At 32.9% G+C, this 26,948-nt stretch overlaps 2 protein-coding genes across 2 annotated transcripts in view; one reads left to right on the top strand and one right to left on the bottom strand.

The window, feature by feature from the left end:
* The window catches only part of LOC130448467 (zinc finger Ran-binding domain-containing protein 2), a 33,414-nt gene extending 33,270 nt beyond the window's left edge, over window positions 1-144 (bottom strand). The window contains exon 1 of the mRNA XM_056785876.1: window positions 18-144. The gene's annotated coding sequence lies outside the window, so the exon portion shown is untranslated. The remainder of the gene's footprint in view (window positions 1-17) is intronic.
* LOC130448466 (uncharacterized) overlaps window positions 1-26,948 on the top strand; it is a 96,310-nt gene that overhangs the window by 28,173 nt on the left and 41,189 nt on the right. Inside the window, exon 3 of the mRNA XM_056785872.1 lies at window positions 12,347-12,695. Within this exon, the coding sequence (XP_056641850.1) occupies window positions 12,347-12,695 (349 nt within the window). The remainder of the gene's footprint in view (window positions 1-12,346; window positions 12,696-26,948) is intronic.

Below are 26,948 nucleotides of genomic sequence, written 5' to 3'. Positions count from 1 at the left end.
ATTTCTTGCTTTCATACTTTATGCATGAGATTGACAAATTACATTCTTTATGAATGCAAATGAATAAAAAACACGTGAATATTATAACGGACGTAGAAAAAATATTTTTTTTATACCCTGTCTGTAAACGTCAAAAATCGCACTGTCAACATTCCTTGTAAATGACATTTAACAATAACATGCACGTAATGAGATCTTATAACATACACGTGCGTTTTGAGAAGAAAACTGAAACTTCTTTGTTTAATTAAATTGCAATAAAATTTTTATTTACGTAAGACTTTATTTGGTCTATTTACACAAATTTATTCAATTAAAAAACATAAAAAATTTAGCATTAGCGAGATATATTTAGGATTGAAAGAATGATGTCCCTAAATGTAGGCAGCACATTATGCAATATTTTTAAAAATAGGACACGTTTTCTTATGTTGCATGCTATGAAAATAAATGTCATGTAATTTATATTGTCAATTTCTTGAACAAAATATGATTGTATCCGAACATTTTCTCAACTTTATCTACGAATATGTCGGATAGTAGTGAAAGTGATGAAATTATGAGAGCTCCACCGAAGATTTTAGAAAAAGCTCAAGCTGTCACACATAATTAGTTACCGCTAAAATTCAAAGAAAGGTACGAAATTACCTAGCAAAAATTTATGGATTAGCCACACCAGCATAACGTTAAATCCTTTTCGGAGAATGCTTATTGGACTAAGCTCTGTAGCGTTCGTATACCAACAAACAAAATAACTGTTTATTTGATTCGATTTATAATTTTTGTCCCATAGTTAAACTATAAATAGATTCTAGTATATGGACTAGAAGTATTTTTATTGGGACGGTATTAGATTTGGTCGTCTGCATTATATGAGAGCAAGGCCGGGAATGCGATTATCAGATAAATTGTTTTCCATAAAGTTGTTTTTCACGGTTTGACATACTGTTGGAACTAGCACAGACTAATTATTCATAACAAATTACAAACGAACGTGCATGTAAATATTCTTTATAAATATAAAGCAGACAAGTTTAAAAATATGTACATTCATTTTCCGGTACAGTCCAGCTGCGGTTATTAATATACATTTTCCAATTAAGAGTCAATCACCTTCTTAGAAACATTTTCAATTGCTTGGTGTATTTTTTTAAACATGATTCAGGTTTTAAAAATTACAATTATTCATTTATTGTAGAAGTGCACTTTTAAAAAAAGGTTTAAACGGAATTTGGTATCTTTTGAACAATAATTGAAATTGTTTATAAGAAACAAGCGTAAGGTTGCCTAAGAGTACGCGCGATCTAAGAGTACGAGTTTATTGGAAGTAGGTAGTGTTCAAGTGCTTTTATACACGTTTTTCAATTTCTCATGTCAAATGTAAGTTATATTGAAAATTTTACTGAAATCGGTTCAGCCAAAAGTAAATTATTAATGTTTTTATGTTTTGACTTTGACATTATAACTTTTTATGCATTTAATTCACAAGTTTGACTTCGATAAAAGGTTATGTTTACGCCAGTATCCAGAACCGTAGAGCTGGAGTATCTTTAATTTGACCTTATGTGCTTTACACGCCTTAATAGACTTATTTAGTGCCGTTAATTCAATTTTAATTCGAGAGGGATTTCGAGAGGGATTGAAATCCAAGAGTCAGCAACGAGGACTTCTCCAAGAGTAAGCGTGCGTTCTCTTGGATGTTCCTTTTTTACTGTTTACTATTTTTGGATTCTGTCGTAGATGGGTCCTTTCTATAAGAGACAAAGTGACCGTAATTTGAAATTGAAACAGAAAATTTTGGATGAGGTAAAAGAAAAAATTAACAATTGGCAGTCCAAAAGATCATTCGCCAGAGAATACGGTTAGTCTATTCATTATAGGGGATTGACCTCGGTAAATCGACATACCCACTTGTATCTTGACATCCTAAAATCATCCTCAAAATTCTGGTCTGCTGTGTTTGTGCTAGACATTTTACTACAATTAAAAATTTAAAAATACACAAGTAGTATTGCATAAGAGTGAAAAAAGACCACAACCAACAATAAATAACGATTAATGATATGTTTCAACAAAAACGACGAAAATTGAAATGAAACCAGTGTATCTCCATTTGACAACCTGTTTGACCTATATAAATTGTTTAACGATATGAATACCCAACTGCAGGAGGCGATGAACTAAATTTGGTTAAAACAAAAAATGTTGTTGCCACTTTTGCAGCCAAACTATTTTTCCACAAAAAGAATATCGGTAGACGTGAGTTTTACAGTTTTTCTGTAGTGACAACGACTTGTTTACCTGCTGCCTACATTTTGAAAACCTCCACAATTACTTCTTCTACCGAAACCAGAACGTTTTGAACTTGGAAATATCAGCCTAGAAGTTGGATCAGTTTTCAAATCACAACACAGTAATATAACATCAATTTATAGAATTGACAACGAACGAGTTCAAAAATGGTTATCAAGAATTTTGTGTACAAAAACTTATAGCGCAATTGTATCCAGGATTCTTGATACCATACCCATAGTCATATTTGTGTGAATATGGCTTTAATGCTGTGGCAACGCCGATTACTAGAAAAAGAAATATCGTTTGCATGTTACCGAACGTTGCGACTACGGCTGTTGTTGTCTTAATTGGAATCCGATATCAATAAACTTATAAAACAGGATCATATTGATACTATGCATTATTTTTTATATAAAAGTCGATGAGTAATGTCATTGATGCTGTAAGTTTCAGCTCGTTTGTGTTATTTTAAATAAAATATATTCTGTCTGAGTATTATAAAGTTGCGTTCCAATAACCATCCTAATTGGCAGGTATAGCCAGGCTAGATCCCAGGTCTCAAGTAAACTTTTGCGGGTTATAATAAAAAGACTCGTTTAGAATAAATGTTTAATGTCTGCTTAAATAGCTCACATCAATTTATTTCATTGGAAGCTTCAGTATGGTGGTTTTTAAGTAGTTAAAAAATGGGGGACGCTACAACGTAAAAAAGCGGGCAGTAGACAGAATAAGTTTGGGAGACTCTGATGTATAGTATGATAAGTATAATTTGTTTTAATGAAAGTTCACGATATAATGTATTACTGATTTTATTATTACAATATTATATGCCATAAAATATTTACTCAAGTTCTTTTAAACGTAGGAGAAATTTCTCCTAGTATATTTTTCACAGTTAATGGGACGTCATATAATACTGTGCATTGTGTCAAACATTCACTTTTAGGTCCTGAAATGGGAAGAATATTCTATCAAGTAATGAAAGATACGTTTTTACTTTCCTATTCAAGGTACTTTTATTTTAGTAAATTTTAGGAAACTGGAAATTAATTGGGGTTTGTTTAATGAAAAATTCGTCATCCGTATTTAAAATACACATTTTCTACAATTCTGGAAACTGATACATCCCATAAATGTTTTTATGTCTGATTCTCATATAGGGCGCTAGTTACACGGTTTCTCAACCAATTAGAATTGAACATGACGTTTTTTCAGGTTGCCCTTCTCGCAGTGGCGCTCCATTATCAATTAGTTATTATTATTAGTTATATTATCATCACAATAAATTGTTTGTATTTCAACTTTAACCCCATTAAGGTATCATTTTCAATTATTTATTATTCATCTCATAATCAGTTCGACTGTATTAAACCATAAATATCTTTATTTACTTTCCTAATTATTTTGTTTGTTTGTTTGTGTACTAATACCGATGCTGTTGTAAGTAATAATGAGGTTCTTAGTTAACTACCATTTGTCTTTGGAGATCATCTTAAAGAAACCAAACTTCATCTTCAACAAAAGCAAACTGACATTTGTCTTAAGAAACTGGCTCTAACAACAACAAACCGACAATTTTCTTTAGAGACTGTCTTATTCAAAAAAAAATCGTCATTATTCTTCAGATTTTCTTGAAGATACTGAACTTTGTTTTTATTAAAAAGAAATCATTTTTTATCTGTTTTTAGCCAAAACAATCCGCCAATTGTCTTTTGAGACTGTCTTTTACAAAAACAAACCGTCATATGTCATTAAACACTGTCAAAAACTGTTACATCTTTCATTATTATATAGGTAATATGTAGTCTTTTTTTCGTTTCGTATCGGTTTCAATTTTGGTTTTTCTGTTTTACAATCTTGCATTAACATCTCTTATAACTAATGTAAAGTTAATTCTACATTCTTCAACGGATATCTTCGTAGAATACGGGGGTTGCTACTTAAGTTTTGAGATATAGCAACACTGATGTGGATATGTGAAATACTGACATTGCCATTTCGTGAAGGTCGTCCAAAATCAACTGTTGATCCAGAAAACATCGATGCTGTGCGTAAACTGATATTGCAAGATCGTCATTTGACATAAGGTGAGATGGAGGCATACAAAAGACGAGCCACATTCAACAAAAGTTCGCGCAGGAAGGAAGCACTTCGAAGCAAATGGTCGCCTGCTTTTTGGAATAATTGGACATGTCACCACTGTTCCATTAGACTAACTCTGAATGGTACACCAGCATTTGTTTGCTAGTTGTGTTCGAAAAAAATAAGTAAAAGCAATCGCTTGATGCGTTCAAATCAAACTATTTGTTTGTTCAACTGCTTTTGTGGACTTACCTTTGGCATATACAGGTAGCATCGTAAGATTCTGTACCATCTTCACACCCTCTTTAATCTCAATAATATTATGTTCATTCCTTTTAATTTCGGGACAGGCAGAAGTAACCACGATTAAAGTATTTTCTGGATCAGTTACTTCAATAACATGCTTCAAACTTTGAGTCAAAGGGCTATGAATATCACTTATTTCGTGCAAATGTCCCCCGAATACGACCATAAGGAACCCATTGCAAGGTGTTTCTTGAAGATTATCCAACGTCGATCTCACAGTTTCGAATAATGAAGACAAATCTGGATAATTTTCGTTCAAATTGGTTAATACGTCGTTTTCTTCTTCGGACAACATCTTTTTTTCTAAAAATGCATGAAAGAAGTAGGGCCTGTATTAAAACACTTAAGCGCGGGATATTAAAACACATTAAACGCGGGATTCATCGTACTACGATTTATCTCGACTGTAGCTTAATGGCGTGAGTCATAGTACTATTATTTATCTCGATTGTAGCTTACAGGAGGAAGCTGTAGTACTACGATTTATCTCGACTGTAGCGTAATGGCGGAAGTTGTAGTACTACGATGTATCTCGACTGTAGCTTAAAGGCGGAAGTTGTAGTACTACGATTTATCTCGACTGTAGCTTAAGGGTGGAAGTTGTGGTACTACAATTTCTCTCGACTGCAGCTTACAGGCGGAAGATGTAGTACTACGATTTATCTCGATTGTAGCTTAAAGACGGAAGTTGTAGTACTACGATTTATTTCGACTGTAGCTTACAGGCGGGAGTCGTAGTACTACTATTTGTCTCGTCTATAGCTTAAAGGCGGAAGTTGTAGTACTACGATTTATCTCGACTGCATTTTACATGCGGAAATTGTAGTGGTACGATTTATCTTGACTGTAGCTTACGGATGGTTGAAGTTGTAGTACTACAATTTATCGATGATTTTGTCCCGAGCTACCAGCTTACATCGTACGGGTTCTTTAGCAAAAGTTATGATTTTCGTTTTGTATTTAGTGATGATATTTAGTGATGATACTTTCTCTATAATTCTGTCCATTAAGAGATTGAACAGAAATGGGCCGAGGCTGGTGCCCTACCTGATGCCTCCTAGTGTTGGTATCTCTTCCGTATAATTGTCTCCTGCCTTTACTTTGGTCGTGTTGTTTGTATCGAGATTGCGGATTGCTCTAGCGATGGTGTCTGAGGTTTCTTTCGATATCAGTATATTTATGATGTCGGAGAGGCGGACCCTATCAAATGCCTTGGTCAAATCGATAAGGCAGACATACGCTGGTGTATTAAATTCAATCGATTTTTCTTTTAGTTATTTAATAATGAATATGACGTCGGTCGTGGATTTATTTCGTCTGAAACCTTGTTGTTCTTCCCTGTTCGTTATTTGTGTTTAAAAGTATGTCATCCATAAAAATTAAAATAGTTATAGAACTAAACTGTTCAAATTGTTTAAATACATACCATTGTCAAACAGATTTCCAAAGAATGAAAATCTCACATGCGACATAATATCTAAGACATCCCAGTCAGATTTCTTCGCTTTCCTATTTTCAGGATTTTGAAATTCCTCGCCTCCGCTGATGTTTCTCTTTACTCGTATTTTAAACACTTCAGTATGCTCGGGACTTAATATGAGGTTTTCATTTATCTTTTTACGTTTTGCTTTATTCGAAGTCGGTGTCTGGTCATATTGAATGGAGTTCTCGTATTGGTTATTATTTGAAGATGCCGCGACGAAATGATGACATTCTGTCTTAACAACTAAAAATATTCGAGTTATTTAAACAGAAAAATGTGAAAAAGTGAGTTTGTGATTATGTAAAATAAATTTCACCAATGCGGAGTGTCTCACAAGCTATTTCTACTGTACGAAAAATAATTTAGTAATAGATTTAGTCAATAACAAAGGACTGGATTTCCGGAAGAGTTGAAACAACCGCCTACATATCATATGCAGGTATGCTTTGTGTAGTGATACAGATCATATGTGGAGATTCTTTCCGATGTTTCAGAATTTCACTCGTAATTGACGGAGATAATCCAAATACTTTCCATTACAACAGTTCCAAAAGGAAAAAAAGAGACAGAAAGTACCGATTCTGATTTATTGATATCATTTTGGCTTTTGGTCTTTTTGCATTTTTTGGACTGTAGCTTTTTGGGAGTATAATGAATTGTAAGCTACTTAATGATCACACCCCGTTGCTAGAACTTGGGAGGAGAAAAGAAGAATGAAAGATCTAGAATAAGATATATGTGCGAAATAAAGAATGTGAAGGTGCGTACTGAAATGATAGAAAGGACGTGTTGGAAGACGTAGAACGCTTTTTCATCGATTACTCACCAGCAGTTTTCATCCCTAGAGCATTTTCACTGAAACGAACCAAAGATTCAAGACTTCGTTCAAGAAGTTCCTTGCAGGTTTGAGGGTTTCTTCGAAATAGATTTCTATTCGAATACTTCGTTTCATATCCACGCTGAAATTACGTTACGATATATTTTTTACTGTCGTATATTAAAAATAAAGTATGGAAAAGTTTATTTATTCTAATGATATTTTGAAACAGAGTATATTAATCTCAAGACAACGTTCGATAAATAGGTTGTTTTGAGAAAAATGTATAATTAAGAAAAATTGTAGTAGTGCAGTCATTGAAGCGTTATTGCTCCGAATTTTTTTACTGTGGCTCATCTTATCCTTAACTTCAAATGTGAAAATGATCTGAGCTCCGCCGATTATTTTTGAGGGTGTAAACAACCCCTAAATAGAAAAATTAATATTGAGCCATTTTATCGCTAGAAAATGTGTTTAATATTAAGGGGTGAAATTGTAAAGTGTTTTCTAACACAATTACCTCATAATAAAATCATTTTCAACCCCTTGAAAACCTTATAATCCTTGCAAACAACCCCTAAATTGAAAAAATCATGAAAAATTATTTTGGTATGATAAAAAGATTTAAGTATAGAGTAAATAATATTTTATTTTCACTATCACTATCTTGATTATTGAATATTTAACGCCCTTTTGACCCTTCAAAACAACCCTTCTCGAGCTGTTCAATTAAAAGTTGTCTAAAACTGTACCAGATTGAATAAGTAATACAATTTAAAAAATTTTGCAACAAGAGCATAACAAGGCATAAAAAACCATAGAAAACCCATAGTCTTAATTTATTTTTTGGACCAGAACTTCAATTTTGATGCTATAACAACTTTTAAAAGACTATTTCAAAGATAATTAAAAGAGCTACAACTTTTTTCATTACAATATATAGTGAAAAACCTTTTATTTTAAAACGATGAAGGGTCAAAGGGCTCGAGAGAGACTATATTTAAACAGTCATATCTCTGTCAATTTTTGTGACAGAAATTTTTTGTCAGAAAAAACTTACATTTTTCATAATTATACTTTTATACGTGTCTTTCATAATTTTTGAGATTATAAAGAGAAGGTGTTTTTTTTTAAAAAATTCGAAAATGTATTTTCCTTAAAATTGTGGTCTTTTTGAAAAAATGCCTCCTAAAGCAGCCCAACTTCTAGAGTCCATCAAATTCTTTATATTAAAGTTAATTTTAGACGGAATACGATTAATTTTAGTTTTGGTGGAAATGGCACTTATGAAAACCATCGATTTAAAAGAAAAAACCATTAGAAGTTCTTCTTATTTACATTACACCGCACTGATTTTATGTGCAAATATGCATACTTTTCACAGTGCTCATTTTAAAGCTTATTTCAAGCACTACAAAACCCTATTTCATTAGAATGCATAAAATGTATCTGCTCGCCGCTAGATGGCATTAAATACATCGATTAAATTTCAGACAAAATAAAAAACGACTTTATACTTTAATATCTTGCTTAATATTGCACTTAGAACACTTTGTAAATAGCCCATTTGTTCAGCTTTTTATCTGCTATAATTTTTTCATCATAAAATTTTTGTTCAAATGCATATTTTTGGAGATATTGCAAAAAACCAATGGAAAACTGAAAAAATTCCGAATTTTCAATTATCAATAATATGAAAAGTATTGGGTTTTTTGAAAAACTTTATGGAACATTTTTTTTCTCAAAATTGGGCCTTTTATCGATATCCCAGGTTATTTTGAAAAAAAAATCACACCATCGAGAAGGGGTGGCAACCACCCCCAGGGTGGTGGTGGTCAAACAAGGGTTTGCTGAGGTCGTAGCAGAGTCACAAGCACATGTGTTTTAAGTTCACCCAGGCAACCAGCAAAAAATACCGTTCGTGTTGTTTTCCAAGAAAATTTTACAAGTCTGAATTTTTTTGTAGGTGCAGATGAAACGTAGAGACGTTAACGAGTAAAATGCACTTTCTTTTCGTACCGAAATGTTTAGTTTTCGAGGAGATACAGCAGTTTCTTTTTCAGCCGCGGACGTAACGGCCCTCAGAATCTACGTGGCGCCAAATCTTTTTGCGACCCCGAAGTTTGAGCGCATTTTATAAAGAAATGACAGCTCTTAGGGAAAAACTACAAAGAATTACAAAAAAATCACAAATTTCTTAAACTACATTTTTGACACCCTTACTTTTTCCGAAATTTGGCATAAATTTCGAGTTATTTGCAAAATTCGGAATTTTGAAAATTTAAACAAAAATATATCGTTTAGCGGCCAAAATTTTGATGATAACTTTATCACTTTATCACTTTATCGATTAAGCACCTTGAGAACTACCTAAATATCCAGAAAATCAGGGACATAACTAATTTTCGTGGGTCACGAGCTGTGATCAGACTATTTGGTCTGCAAACTGTAGTAGACAACTGGATATGACCCGTGCAGAGTGTGCCAGCATTATGAGGAGACTGGATCCTTTGGTATTTGACCTGGAATAGACAGAAGACGATTTACAACTGTTTGTGATGACCGCTTTATGGTGTCAACAACATTAAGAAATCTTCACCTTAATGCCGTTCAATTGCAACGACAGCTCCGTGAGGTGCGAGGAGGGTCCTATTAGTTAGTGGACAGTAAGACGTAGACTGCAGGAAAATAACCTGACCCTTAAAACACCTACGATTAGTCCAAAATATACTCCAGCTACTCGGCAAGCACGCATGCGCTCTGCACAGGTTCATCTGAATTGGACTTTGGAACAATGGGGATCTGTTCTGTTCTCAGATGAGACCAGAATATGCCTTTATGGTAGCGACCGTAGAAGAACATCCAGAGAGTGATTTACCTTGATATATAACAATGCAGACCGCGCACCACCAGAATTGTGCAAGGTTACATTGCAGGAGTCGATTTTCGGGTTATGGAGTGGCCAGCATACAGTCCTGACTTAAATCAGATAGAACATTTATGGAATGAGTTAAGAAGGAGAATTCGAGGTAGACTTCTTACCCCAAACACGATCCCAGAGGTTATTGTAGTAGAAGAGGACATTCCCTAAGAAACAATAGCTAATTTGATAAATCTAAGCCTAATCGTATGAGAGATGATTAGGACAAGAGGAGATCCTAATCATTATTAAAAAATTAAGTGTTGAGTTTTAAATTGTCAATAACCCTTTTTATATTAATGTTCACTATGTTAAACATAGGAAGTTTTCATAGATTTATACTAACATTAAAGCATATTAAATTGTCTTTCAAACAGCCGATTTCTATGTACTTAAGTATAGATAATCACAAACTTTTTGTAAGTTTCTTTCAGTGTTGTTGAAACTATAATTCAAATACCTTAACTCTGGCCATTTCCTGCATTTCTAAAAAACGTATACCGTCATTGCAAGAAGGTATTTTATCAGTTTCCGCAAAAAATATTATAACATTTAACATTTCCAGAGATGTTTGTACTGAAGCATAACCTGAAATATGAATAATGTAATTTAGTAATTCACTAATGAATTTTTTCAGTTCTTACTAGTTGCAACAAGATTGCACATGTAATAAATAAAATGTAAACGAAATTGTAGATACATTTTTTTGTCAAAATATTGAAAACTGTCTGTACTGTTACTGTCATTGGAGGTTTGAAAATGACAGATGTTATATCGACGCGTCTCGGTATTTTCCTAAATTCCGCTACATTTTTCTTTGTTATTATATTCTCGTTCAGTATACAGAGTGTTCCATGAGGTTGGCCAGTATACAGGGTGTCCCACGACGAGTTAAAACTATCTGTATATGGCAAAATACTCATAGTAAAATCATGACAATATTTGAATTTTCCTATACGATCTTTTTAACTAAAATATTTTCTAAGATGGAGTAGAGCCGGAAGTCGACTGTTACTTTGTTATTGTCTAGAAACTTTTTTCAAAAAATGGATACTTTTAGAGATATTAACTTTTTTGTAAAAAATTTGACTATTGCAAATCCTTATAAACTATTTTTTTACTTTCCTTTACTTTCCTATACCTAAACCTTACCGTTATCCCGATATTACATGTTTTCTGTAAATTTGTAGAGATGCTGGTGTGGTCTAAATTTATTTTTGACCAAGAAATAAAAAAGTATTTTTCTTTATCTTGTCAAGGTCTGTAAAAAAATCAAATTAAATTGTATTTACTAATCCTATTCCAACTTTTAGTCGTTTCCGAGATATTTGAGGTATATTTTTAGTAGGCTTTGTAATAAATGACTCTTATTTAACTGTCATTAGTCAATTGTTGATACTTTCGAAAATAGTTAAAATGAGTCGTTCTCAATTTAATAACATAGATTTAAATACGTCTGACCCTGCTAAAAGCAATCGAATAAAAACCATTTTCATATCTTTATTCTTAATCTTTATTCTCGTAAAAAAATAATTTATAAGGGTCTGCAACAAAAAAATTGATAACTCAAAAAGTATGTATTTTTAGAAAAAAGTTTTCAAGCAAAAGTATACTATAATTCTACATAGATTTCAAAAAAGTATTAATATACAGAGTGTTCTATTCAAAATAAAAAAGTTACAGTCGACTTTCGGCAGAAGTCGACAGTAACTAGAAGTCGGCCATCTTTGAAAATATTTTAGTTAAAAAGATCGTATCTTCTATGTATCCAAACATAGAAATTTTCATGATTTTACTATGAGTATTTTGCCATATACAGATAGTTTTAACTCGTCGTGGAACACCCTGTATATTATTTGTGTTATAAATTACTGGAAGTATTAACTGCTAATCAGTCACATTCCTTAATATCTTTAGTAACTTTACTAATTTTTTTGTTCAATTCAAATATTTCTAGTCAACAGCTGGGCGTTGATTCAAATTTTTTTATGTCTCAATGGTTTTGACAAAATAATATTAAGCCGTATATGTTTCTAATAAGTATATTCATTGAAACTTGATTAGAATTTACTGCGCATTTTTTTTAAATATGATTCTTTGATGGGCTATAACTTCGAAATTGGTGGTTCGACCAAAGAGATATTTTTGTAGAGAATTTAATTTTATACTAAAGCTAACAAGGTTTTTTGGAAAAAATTAATAAAGAAAAATCTACTCAAAACAAAAAAATCTTCCACATGTTATCCAAATGAGAATTTTTCGATGAGCTATTCTGCTATTGGGCTTAATCCGTTCAGAGTAGCGAAATAATTTTCTATTTTCTATAAACTACTGGATTTTCTGGTATAACAGTAAAAAATTCTCCCTTGAAATCACACACACACTACTAAATGTAAGACAAATTAACTACATACACACATCTAATTTATAAATGTCTTTTCAGCCTTCCCCAGCTCCAACCAGGTGCGCTTCCCCATTAGACTCTCCATATTTTAAGGGGATCCAGCCTTATTCACCGGATCATTTTAGTGGGATCCAATCTTACTCCCCTGATCATTTTAGGAGCGGACCTCAATCCTATTCTACCACTCCTGATTATTCCTTCGGACCACCAAATCGCGATTTCGAATATGTTGGTGTACCCCTCGAGCCCCCGCCATTACCACACAATTATGATCCCGAAGAGGATGAAGAATCTGGACCAACAACTGCCGAAATCATCGCTAATCAATCACAGGATTACATTGACGAAAAATTGGCGGAATATCAAGCTACCATATACTTATTGCAAGGTAAGAATATAACATTAAATTTAAATATTATACAGATATTACTTTGTGGAATTTTTATGTTTTCCGTTATTCTCAATAGAAAATAGTTATTTATGTAATAAGTGTGTGAAAAAGCCTTTTTTCGACGAATCGAAAAATGACTTCACACACGAATTGCATATAATATTTTTTCTACTAGCGAAAATTTTATCAAAATACAATATTTAAATGATAATTTTCATCATAAAATATTTCATAAATTTATTAATATTTTTGAAAGTTTAATCAAGATTAGAACAAAATAACATTCAGCATGTATAAATGTCACCTGAAAATAATTATCACTTCATAAGGAGAAAAATAAAAAATGGAATCAGCGCGTCTTAAACCTGGGACCATCCTCATGTGAATCTCGTACTCTAGCCACTTGACTACGGAGACCTTAGTAATACGTTTTTTACACACTACTGCTTAAAGTATGTTTCTTTACGCACTAGTGCGTAAAGTTTCACGCACTCGAAAGTGTGTCTAAAGTACGTACTTTACGCGCGGTAGTAGAAAAATGAAATTTTACGAGTATATACTAATTTTTAAATGAAATATGTATTAATTTCCGTTTGTTGACACTTTTGCTTTCTGCGATGATTATGATGTGTACGATAAATGTTATTTTCGAAAAATAAAGTAAAACCACGACGTAAATTTTGTGTAATTATATCAACAACTATTACATTACCTATGGATTACTAAAAGGCTCATTGGAAACTATGATCTGACTTCAAGCAGATCACCTATCAGATGATTGTGGATCCTAGCCCAGAACCAATCTTTCCATGATATTCATCTAGTTATATAATAGATTCTAGATGTTTAATAATTGATATTGAGTAGTTATTGACGATTTAAAACTCATACGGATTTTGCGCGAAAGTTTTAATTGTAGACAGTTATTTAAGGGAAATGAATAATTTTCAACAAACAGTAGACAAATGAAACGACCCGTTTGAACAACCTGATGGAATTTTCACTTTTGTATACTAGAGTAGAAAGTAGATCATATCCTATCACTAGAACCTGATTGATTAGATCAGTTTCCGAACAACAATGAACGTGATGTGTTACCCGACATAGGGATATAGGGCATATGGTGAGTACAAAATCACAATGCACAGTAAAAGAATAAGCCGAGCAGCATGTTATAATATTTCTATTTTTTCTCAATTATCGAATCATTTTCAAAGTATGGTAATATTTTTCAAACGTTATACTTACTCTTGACGTGCAATATTTTTTATATATCGCACATTGAGAGCGAGAGGGTCACAGCTCCAAAAACTTGATTTGCGGGAAATTAAGGTTGAAAGTTTAATATATTATAAACAGCAAGAAAATTCATCGAAAAATTTCTTTAAATCAGTATTGATTCTCCAAATTTTATACTTCTTAAATATAGTTGAATGTAAAAGGTAGATAAATAAAATGTAGTTAAGTAACTTAGTGCTTATTACAAATTATTCTTAGTTATACATCGTGTAATATTATTAAAAAATACATTAACATAATCTATATCACATTTTAGGAACATCTAATTGATCAAACTATACAAAGATTGCCGGTGATGACTTGTGTCCATTATTTCAAGTATATTGATTTATTTAGCTGGTCCTGTTTGGTGGAGGACAAAAAAATTTTATAGAATCGTCAACAGTAGCTAAAGTTTTGTATTAAAATGCACCAAAAAAGGATTATTTCTGAGGAGTCTGGCTCTGGCAACCGTAACGTTAACAGTGAAAGTGTCAGTTCCTATAAAAATAACTTTTTTTCGATAGTTATCACAGTTATAAAAATATATAAAACTATAGATAGCAACTTTTAGAAGTATTCTATACCCAGAAACATATTACGGTAAGTAGAATTTCATACATTCATACCAAAACAGTGAATTTGTTACACACAGTGCTATCAGTTTTACACCGGTTCGGAAGAAGAATTCGCTAAAAAACCAGCTCTTATCAACTTAATATGAAGTGGCCTGTGCCAAAACAGGTCTGTACTCTCGAATCAAAGCGGAAATATTTCTAAAATTAATTATGTCAAATACAAACGTTTTGGACTACTGACTACAGAAGCTCTCAGAATACAAACCCTACAAAAACATACTCATCTGCACTTAGCCAACCACATTTTCCTACAAAACATTAAGCAATTGTTTTTCTAGCTGTTGATAACCTGAAAATTCAGGATTACCTGATATCACTTGAAGAACTAATCGGTCCACAATACTATTCACATCGAGGCTGTCAAACAATAGAATATGCATGTACCTCGCAAATGAAGATACTGTAGAACGCTTCATGACCTTTCATAAAGGGCTGGTCATTATCAACAACACTCTGATCCAAGCCCGAAAGCTTATAACACCTTCCTAAAGATTAATACTCTCAAATGTATGCCCCACCATACCACACTCAGCTCTAATCGATGAACTTAACAAAATAGGTCTCATTCACACTCTCACCAATGTCTTTCTTCAAAATTAGCTCCACAATTCCGGAATATAACCACATGTACAGCTTCAGAAGACAAATCTTTATTTCTCCATCCACAATCCAAGTACCCGATTATCCGCTACTCCCAGAATGTATCCCCCATAAACATAAAAGAAATTCCGCAAATAGGCCAAATAGGCCAAGTAAAAAGCCTAAAAATAAACCAGACATTTCTACAGAAATTCTCATGGAACCAATTAGAAAAGTCATTTCAGAACAGAATCCTCCTTTTCATATTGGACCATAACCAGATATCTGACCTTTTTGAAAATGTCTACAGTTCATCTGATCCAATAAGTATTATAAAGAACTAAACAAATGATTTTACTGCATTAATAGACATGCTAACAAAAATTTACCCTTTCTTTGAGCACAGATCTATCAAAAGCAGATGCACTAAACTCAAGAAGAAACTGTTTTCTCACCTAGAAATGAACACACTAGAAACAGACCTCTCAGAAACAGAAAGAGAATCATCTCAAACAAATATGAACTAACTTAACCAATAACTTACTTCAATATTTTTTTCCTTTTCTTCTATTTTCTCTCTGTATTCTAATGGATATGTAATATCAATGACTTTTATAACATTTTACCAATGTTGCAAACCATTCTATCCAAACAGAAATGCGAAGATATTTGTCTTCAAGAAACCAATTTCAAATACAATAACAATGAACCGCTCAGGCAATTTAACAGCTTCTACAAAAGCCGTTAAATACTGAAATAGCTAAGGGAGGAGTAGCAATATTTGTGGAAAAATCTCTTCACGCTTCAGAAATCACGATCCTTACAAACCTTGAAGCCGTATCGAACTACACACTAATCCAAAAGTAAATATCTGCAATGTATATATTCCTTCAGCATATCAAGTAGATGCTAAATAATTAAATGAATTATTGGAACAAATCCCTCAACCTAGAATAATAGTCGGAGACTTCAATGCCCGTAATACCATGTGGGGATTCACATCAATAAACCACAGAGGTCACTTACTAGGAGATATTCTTGATGACGCAAATCTCTCCATCTTAAATGATGGGAAACCAACTAGATTCAATATACAATCAGGACAGGGTTCATATATCGACCTCACTATCTGTGACCCAACTTTGACTCCGGCTCTTTCCTGGGATCGACTGGACTATACCTCCAGCAGTGAACACTATCCAATCGTTATCAAAACAATCAATTCAAATAGTTTGACAACTTACATAATTCCAACAGATATAGATGAAGTTTTAGAAAACCTTATTAGTATCTTTCAGCGAGCAGCAAACATATCAATCGGAAGAATACGCGCCTGAAACGACGCAATCCTGTGTCGTGGTGGAATAGCGACTGCGAATCAGCAGTTAAGAGCAACAAAAAAGCTTTCAATAGATATAAAAGATACAATACACCAGCAAACAAAATCGAATTCTTGAAAACACTAGCCAAAGCTAGACGTACAATAAAAAATACTAAACCCAAATACTCTACAATAAATTCTGAAACACCCATGACTGAGGTATGGGAAAGAGTGAGAAAAATATCAGGACTCTACAAGCACCATAATATATAAATGCTAGAGAAAGACGGACGCACAACCACAGATAACTCCAAAATAGTCTGAATACTAGCTACTACTTACAAAAACCGCTCCATCACATGCAATTACGATGATATTGTTATTACCTATAAGAAAAAGGAAAAGGTTGAGATAATGATACAGTTCGATGAAAACGAACCCATTAATTTACCCAATAACCACCCAAGAAGATGATAAAGCTCTTTCAAACTTGAAGGAAACGTCACCAGGACCAGTTGTCTTCTTGAAACATCTCCCCTTAATTGCTCACGAATACATCCTTAACCTGTTCAATACTATTTGGCTGCAGCATTACTTTCCTGAAAAGTGGCATGAATTCATAATAATTTCTATTATATTATACAAAATTATAAACAACAGATTACTCTGGACTCTAGAAAAACGAAACCTTATTATACCAGCGGATTTAGACAACATAGATCCGCCCTGGATAATATAATAGACTTGGAAAGTGAAATCAACGACGCATTTGCCCTAAAAAACAGCTGTTTACATATTTTCTTTGTCACTAACCGAGCTTTTGATATTGCAAGGCATGATTACATCATAAAAAAATTATACGAATTCAACATACATGGTCACTGCCTGAGACATCGAAAATTTAAAGTAAAAACCAACGGCACCACCTCCGGAAAAACATATTTCAATAATGGTATATCCCAAGGAACAATCATAAGTCCCACACTCTTTATCATCGCAATCAACGACATCCTGAAAAAGTTACCAGAAAAAGCTCGACTATACGCAGATGACTTGGTTGTTTACTGTAAAGGAAAAAATATTAAAAATCTCTTCTCACAAAGTCAGACGTTTATCCATAACTTAGAACTGTGGTCACAAAAAACTGGTTTTACTTTTACAACTACAAAGACTCGTTACATTCTTTTCTCTGGACAAAAGAACATAGCAAGTCTGTACTGCCAATCAGGGGAACTCACATATGCAGCCAAACTAAAATCCAATCCGACCCTCCAAAACTGCTTCTCCAAGAAATTACCAAATTTTTTTTCAAATAAACCCAGAACCCCCAAACCTTTCTATGCTAGAATTCGAGCATATCTAAGCGAATTATATATATTAATCGGGTTAAAACGTTCTTCACCGTCTTCCGATTCCCAGTTTCCATTTTTCTCCATCTTCCCAAAGATCTTCTTCCAATCCTCTCTCTCGAATATCCTTCTCAATACCTTCTCTCCAACTTAATCTTGGTCTTCCTCTCTTTCTTCTTCCTTGTGGTGCCCAATTTAAAATTTGTTTGGGTATGCGGTCTTCAGGCATTCTTTGGACATGTCCGTACCATCTTAACTGATTCACCCTAAGTCTTCCGTAATCGTGTGTTGCACCTTCATGATCTCCCTGATTCTGTCGTTTCTTATTTTTTCCAGTCTTGATATTCCTGCCGCGCGTCTCCAATAATCCATTTCTGTGGCTTCAAGCATTTTGACTGTTTTTTCTTTTAGAGGTCAGACTTCGCTACTATATGTTGTTATACTTTTTATTATGCTATTGTATATTCGATGTTTGTTTTCCTTGGATATTTGTTTGTCCCACAATACACTATTTAGTTGTCTTATTGCTTGTCTTCCTTGGTTATTTCTTTGTGCTATTGCTTCATCTAATCTTCCATCATTAGTGATGATCATGCCTAGATATTTGTATTTTGTACAATGACTTATTATTTTTTGTTGTGTTTCTTCAAGAATTAAATTTTGTTGTTCTCCTCCAATACACATATATTCCGTTTTACAAAAATTTACTTCTAGACCCCATTTCCTGTATTCCTCTACTAGCTTTCTTGTCATATATTCTAAGTCTTCGTAGTCCTGTGCCAAGATTATTTGGTCATCTGCAAAACACAGGGTATATAGTGTGGAATCGATTAGTGGAATGCCCATGTTCTTACATTTCCTTTTCCAGTGTGCTAGTTAAGCTGGTGCTTCGAATTCAAAACTTTAAAATAAAAAAAATCATTGAAAAATAGTTCATTAACTACCTACAGAGGTGGATTTTTTTGAAGTTCTAATTAGCTCTATGTATTGTTATATTGTAAGTACGAAAATTGGTCCAGACTTTCGTATTTACAATACCTTTTCTTTTCAATTGTTGAATGAATTCCATCCCTTTATTTTGTGTGTGACCTTTAATAAAATATTTGTGTGTAATCCGAGAATTTTTTTTAAATCTCAGTGAATTGATTCTTCCGTCGAGGGCAATAATTGTCATTAAAAGTGCGATTCCATTGTTTTTAATGGTCTTAAATATTTCAAATAAAAACCAATTTTCGTTTTATAAATCATTTGGAAGTACTTAATGAATTGTGAAATTTTATGTTTGGAAAGTGTAGTTAGGCTTTCAAGAGCAAATTGCTGAATTATCCAAACTGAGACAGAAGCATAGCAAAGTTACATCAAAGAAAAAACACGATAAAAATTGTCACAACCCAAAAAATGTCATTGCTTCATTTGAATAAAATATAAATCTCATTCACAATGTAAATAGGAACAAAGCCGTACAATCCAATTTAAAAAGCTTAAGACACATGTCGAAATGTGACGTTGCTTCATACTCTAAACTATAAATGCATACAGACAAAATTCAAATAGTGCCAAAATATTGTTAATAAGGGGACATCAGTTTAAATGAAAAATAGAACAGCAACGTTACAATTAAAAAAATGACATTGCATCATGCCTGAAAATCGAAAAGAAAAGTCACATTTCAAAAAATATACAATACAACAATAAATTGCTTACTGAGACACTTGCGCTCTCACTCGGCGTATACGAACACTAGAAAATTGACGTTGCTACAGAAATGTTCAGCTATAAGAAAAGAATCTACTCATGACAATAACTCAAAAATCGATTTTTTTGAGTTGTGAACCTCTCGTTCTCAGTGTGCGATATGCATTGCAACGTAATCAACGTTATTGAAGGTTAGGAAGTGTCCTCTACACCTCTACTTCCCGCTCTCATTCTCTTTGGTCGATAAATGACTTTCAACAGCTTCAGAAGACATCGCACATTGGGACAGAATAACTTTCTGCCACAATACTAGATTTCTATCCTCACAGCCTTTTTAATTGGAGTACATGTGCACCGTTGTTGGTAAGTCACGTAACGGTTCTTCTTAGAGCGTGGCCTGTAAAACTTCGAGCGAGTCCTCTAAATTCAAAAAAAAGTACCAATTTTTTGGGAAAAATTAACTATTGTATTGTGCCCAATTGGTTTATTTCTTAGTATTCCTCCTCTAAACTGAACACAAAATCTATTGATTTCTATGTTATTTTCTCAAATTCTCGTAGTTTCGAATGATCTTCACCCATACTGGATGAGTAATGAAAAATGATCTACTTGTATGTGTTTTGGAATCTGGAATTTGAGCTGAAATTTTATTCTTCAAAATTTTCACTAATTCGTCTTTCCGACAAGCCTCAGATACGCCTTAATGCGACCCTAAACAATAAGAAAAATGTGATACCATAATAATTGTACACTTGTATGAACTCAAACACGATTTTTTTTAATAATTATTCAAAGATCATAAATATATTTCCTTTATCGATAGAAATATGTATTTGGAGATTTGATTAAAAAATAATTGTCTTCGCGTCTTGGTTAACTGTATCTAATCTCTCGACAGTAATAAAATTCATCCTACCTCGGTTTAATTTACCATTCCATTATATTCTTTAATCTTATTCCAATCTTTTGGTTCAACAATAAAAATGTGTATTGATAATGAAGATAACAAGGATAACAAAACAGTAAGTATTCGTATTTAACTAAGATAGTAAAGTTCTTTGGAAAAAGCACTTGGAGATTATTTCGCCTTTAAAGCCATCAAGATGTCCTGCAAAATAGCACAAAAATGGTGGTAATGTAGCCTCAGCATACTGCGACGGATATACACTATTATTTTCAGACCAGTAATAACTGCAACGTTTTAGGTAAGCGCAGAAATTAGCATGTATTTGCATTATTGGAGTAATGAAATCATACTAGAAATAACTCTACTAAATACTGTCGTGGAAAGACATGGCCAAAGGGAAACTTAGGAAAGAGAGACTTATAATTTCTGAAAAGAATTTGTGGTAGAAATATCTTTCCTACAATTTCCAATAGATGATTGATCAAAAATAGCTAATTTTTTGAAAGACTTTTCAATATTGCTGAGTGACGAATTAGAAACACATACTTAACTCAATCAGACATTATATCGATGATTATAAAACCGCTTGAGGAACGGAGATGAATGTATATTGGCCAAGATCCGGTTGCTTTAAATCATTAAATCATCCAGGTTTAAATTAGATGTGTGAGCAATTCTTTTTGGACGATAAAGAAATATTGGACAAAAGATATAGCGATCCATCTCACAAATAATCAAGTCGAAGATGGTCATTGAATGTTTTGAAATACTGAATGGGTAAATAAAACAATATATTGAGCTCTAGCAAAAGTTTCCATCATAGCTGGAGCAATTGGAGGACACAGCAGTGTAACCCCCTACCCCTTTTTCTCAGTTTAAGTCAATCTAGAGTTTTCTAGATAAGTGACTTATTTTCATTCGTTTTTTTTTTCATGTGAATTAACGAATATATTAATAATTATAACAAACAATACGAAACATGATTAAACGGTGCTCGTTGAATAGTTTTAGATTTTGTAGAAGATTCACATTGTGAAAAAATGTACACAAATTGTTTTAGAAAAATAGTTGTGAGCTATTTTCGTTCTAATTGTATAACATTTTTATCTTGGAAAAGGACTATGTTGTGTCGATCTATTTCAATCTTTGTATGTTTATTTTTGTATCAAGTATTTTTTCGTCAGTGACTTCATATTAGTAAAAACGTCACTATTGAACCAACGTTTACTTTATAAAAATAGTGATGATCTATACGAGCTTTCACTGGCACGATGTCATGCTTATATTATGCAATAATTTAATATAAACAATTTCGAAAGAAAGTTAATTATGGAAAATGATATTTGATTGGCAAAAATTCGACCAGAAGCGCTTGTTGTTTCATATACTTATATATTCATTGATCTTTAGGTTTTTTTATAACTAATTTAAATAGTGTATGAACTTTGGTGGCTAAAAGAATTATGTATTAGATTTTAAAGAAATCAACATATCTAAGAAAAGCTAACGGTTAACTCGGGTAAAAATTTTAGGCAAATTTGAAATTTGTTGACCGTTTTATTTTCCCGGAATTTATGAAAATTGACCCATTTGAGATCTATGAGTCCATACCGGTGTTAAAATTTATTATACAGCTTCTTTGTAGTAGTCAACAAGTTTTGTTATTTTATTTTCAAACTCCCATCACACAGTATGATGGCCAGTAATGTAGCATGTAATTGGTGTGCGTAGTAGGCGATTGCCTCACACGTTCTGTCACTGGTGATTCTAACAAGTCATTTTTAGGGATAGGCAAATGAAAAGATTATATTGATAAATATCGTATCGATATATTCAATGAATATCGATGTATGCAACGTAAAAAATATCGATATGTCTATATTTTTATATCAGAGCGTTGAGTATTCAAAAATAAAAGAATTATTCGAACGTTAAAAAAAATTAATGCATTTTTTATTTTCGTCAGTTCTATTTATTATTTAAATAAAGTATTATAAATTATATCTATCTATCTATCTATTAATATAGAATCCTTAGTTCCTTTTCTAGATTTTAGTGATCTTGAATTTGTTGACATTTGATTAAAAGCATTATAATATTTTGTTTCCAAATGCTTCGCTAAATTTGTCGTATTTCCTCATGTTTTGTATGTGTTACCACATAAATAACATGAAACAGGTTGATTGTTCCCATTTTTAGTGAAAAAATTCCACACTGTAGACATTATAAATGAAAAAATTAGAATTACACAACGAAAAGACACAACAAATCACACCACGTAATGTCGCTTGCCGCCATTTTACTGTACACCACACACACATACATAAGCAACATAACACAATACAGCTATGGTTGTCAGTGTTACACATAGAGGCAGCACTTATATCAAAGCTTGCGCGTTGATGTAAATAATTAATTAATTAAATATGAGGACAGGTAAAATATTACAACAGTAAGAGAAATATGAGGTTATGAATATGAAGTATATAGTAAAATAAAATAAAGTTTTCTTAAAAAAATATCGAATTCGATACTCAAAAATTAATATTGAATATCGATATTTAAAGATAAAAAAGTATCGACGATATTTATCGATTAATTTTTGAAAAAATATCGATAGTTTGATATATCGATATTTTGTGCCCTTCTCTAGTCATTTTCCGTTGAGTTGCAGTCACATGAACGTGGCTATCGTTTTGATCCTTCCGTCAAGTGTGAATTGCGAGCTGTTATTCGTTTCGTGCAGACAGAAAGAAATACTGCACGGGAAAGTCATCGAAGAATGAGTTGAGTGTAATTTGAACAAACTGATATTCATGATGAATGGGATCAAGGACGTCTGTTGCCTCAAATACTTCAGCGATTCAACCAAGCGGTTGGTGAAACTAGGTTCAACATAAATGAATTATCAGTAGTAATAACCCAAGGACATTGGTAATTGTTCGAAAAAGCAACAAGCTCTCAATGTTCAAGGGTTATTTGAATAGATTCAGCTGTGCGGATTCTTCGAGATGCATTTCTTTCTGCTCTCTGTTCGACTGATTCATGAGCTCTTTCAACACGTGCACATCGAGTCTTCTTGCTATACGGGTATTAAGGTTGGATTTTTTGGGTAGCATTTTACTAAAAATATATAGAATTTTTAATGTGAATGAATTTCGCTGTTCTCTAAATAACTGTAAGTTAGAAGTAGAAAAACATATTCGAAGTAATGTACGCCACGAAGACAAAATGAACAATGATTTGAAAGAAGCGATGTTAAGTGGTATAAGCAAAATAAGACATGTACAGTGTGTAGTCTAAGAAAATATATCACATTAAAGTGTGCCGCTATCTATGAGGTGCGAAGAACAAAATTTTACAGTTCTCCATAAAGAAATTCGCTTAAGGCGCCATCTGTTCCAGACTTGGAACTACGATTAATAACAACAATCAATGTTGATGATCAGTTTATTATTATTTATCAATTATTGAGACCATTAGTTTAAATAATAACTATCTTATCATTAAGTTGGACCTAATTACATATGTATGCCAATATCAGTTGACTCGTTTTTGAGTTCATTCAACATACACACGGACACTGAATTTTTATATATTAAGATTACAGATACAAAATAAGTACTTATATCTGTTTATTATGAAAGTTGGTGTTGCTTTTTTGCAACTAAATCAGTGATATTCGGGTTGATGTTGCTACTAAGTTGTAATCTCAAATCAGATTCTACTTGTAACCGTTTCTATAACCGCTAGCAATATTGCTTCATATTAAATCATTCATTGCTTGATTCCAAAAGCGCTGAAAGTGTTGGAAAGTGGTTATAGTTTTTTTTTAATTGTACGAGGTCAAAGCTTTTTCAGCATCGTTTCACTTTTATCATCGAAATGGAAGATGTTGTCATCTCTCCTTTGTAGATCCAAGTTCATTTCGTTAAGGGCACTAAATATATCAGCTAAATATGCTGCCATTGTAAGCTATAAAAGGTATTGAAGTGATGAACATGTTTGTAAACGCCGTGTACGTATTTCTTCAAAAAGAATATTCAGATCTTATCTCTCAGCTCTAAAATACGCGACACAACTTTGCCACGAGTTAACCAACGCACTTCAGCGTACAAGAACAACTGCTTGTGAATGCTTCCCATTTCTTCATAAATGATACCGAAAATACGGGAATTTGAAGACCTAGTTTTAATTTACTACTTGCACTATGTCATCTAACACTGTTTCTGAATGCAGCAATGTTGACAGATTTATCTTCTTCGCGCGCGCCCGAAGCCCTATTCGTGTGCCGGTCATAGCCCGAGCATTGTCGGTGCTAACTGCCACTTCAATTGTAATGTGCAAAGGCAGAGGTAAAAAAAATAAAAAAATCCTCACTCATGCAAGCAAGTTTGCATCATTGCTAATATTTGTACTCTTATCTAATTATAAGATCTATAAGATCTGTTCGCTTTAACGTTCAACATCAGCTGTTCTTTAACATTTCTCGACATTTCAACAATTCTCTTCTTCACTATGTTATTTGGTAAGGATACAACGTCCGATTTTTTTGAAACTTTATCGCCTAACAAAGCAGAAATTATAATTTCAGAGCACGAATTAATTCTTCAGTAATGTTGTGGGGATTACCACTTTTTGCAGCTAGCACGGATACTTTTCGCTAATACAGAACTTTTGTTATTGGTCCCAACAGCAGTCTTTATCATTATTTTTTGCTTAATAGCGAGGCTTTAGCTTTGAAAAAGGCTTTTGATTTTTCACGATAAGCTTGTTGACTTGTTCGACAAAACTTCGTAGCATATGAGATCTGTATTCCCCGTTTAAATTGGTGAAACCGAAAGCTAAGTATTCTTCTCTATTCTAACTCATCCGCTTTGCTATTGGAGAAAATGTAGTTTATATATAAGATTCTATGCCCAGTATAGATCCATGCGCTACCTTTGAACTATACTAGAGATTCAATTCGAGCTTGTAGACTATCTTTTTTGGTCCATTATAAGCTTTTCTAATCATTCTTTATCTGTGAAGAGCTATTGAAAACATCGAAGAGTATACAGATTCCTTGCGCTAGGAAAAGGGGCTAAGGGTTTAACGTTTGGGCGGGGAAAACATTCCAAAAGAATATCTGAATAATGTTTGTAGATTTTTTTAGGGGGTCATTTTGTATTTTCAGCTGCTCTGACCGCAAGACCACCAGTTTAATATTAATTTTAGACATCACGGGAGGTTCCTCAAACTCAGCCGTTTTGCTATCGGAGAAAATGTGTTTTATATATAGGTTTCTATGCCCAATACAGATCCATGCGCAACCTTTGAACAATCGGTATACTAGCGAATCAATTCGAGCCTGTACAATATCTTTTTTGGTCCATTATTGGGGGTCATTGATTACTACTTCGAATGGGATGTGTGTAATGCATTTGGTCCCTTGGTTTGTCACTGGTTTTGAACTTTGGTAATTCTAGATTGAGTCCATATATCCACAGTAGCTAGCAGTCTAGATGGTCGATCCAAGTAAGTGTTTAACCAGGATATTACTTCATTGGAAAGTGACTGTTAATTTACATCACCTTTCTTTTTCTTGTAAATAAAATTAGTTTTACAGGTGTTAATTGAAAGTTGCTCGTTATTTCATTATGTCATTATGCATTCTTACTTACTTACTACTACTTACATGTCATGGAAGGTTTAGTGAAACTGATATAGTTCATTTTAAAAGCAAATTTTATCTCTGAATTTTCTATCTTATTTTGAATGAATTCATATAATTTTGTTTATTAATTTATATTTTTTTCAACTATCAATGTACAATTATCTAATTCTAGGAATTATAGGAGCTGATTGATAATTTTTCTAATTAATGAATGCGTGTGTGAGAACACTGAAACAATTGTCTCTGTCATAAATCAAATAATCACAAAAATAAGAACGATCTACGTAATATTGTTACGAAAATAATCTACAGACATATATTTTTAACGTTAATATCAGAGTTAACCGAATGTGGATGACGGGAAGAATATTTAATCAAAATTTAATTTTAGGATTTGCATGCTGTGCCAGATTTAAGTAACGAAGGTCAATAAACCATATTCATAATGTGAGGATTTCAAATTGTCAGTTTATTATATAATCGTTAGGTAGTTGATTTATTAGTTATAAATTTTACAGAGTTTTGGAAAAGTTAGTAGTTGTATGCTTCAAAACATTTCACAAATCAAACGCTCAATGACAGAATTCTACATACCAGTGGTGTAGCTAGTAAAGGTGTAACATCACTCATTAAGTCGTGTGACTGTCACACAGATGGCGTTGCCATTGTCAAATCCATATGGTATTTATAAAGTACCAACTTTCAGAAGACTATGTGTAAAATTTCGTGACTTTTCGATCAGTGATAAAAAAGTGACAGCCATTTAAGTGAAGCTGCTTTTAAGTTGGAATTTCTGGAACCTTTGGTGAATACTGTCTGACGCGTTA

Source organism: Diorhabda sublineata, chromosome 8 (assembly GCF_026230105.1).
Source record: "Diorhabda sublineata isolate icDioSubl1.1 chromosome 8, icDioSubl1.1, whole genome shotgun sequence".
NCBI lineage: Eukaryota > Metazoa > Arthropoda > Insecta > Coleoptera > Chrysomelidae > Diorhabda > Diorhabda sublineata.
This window is presented reverse-complemented; position numbering and strand designations above follow the sequence as displayed.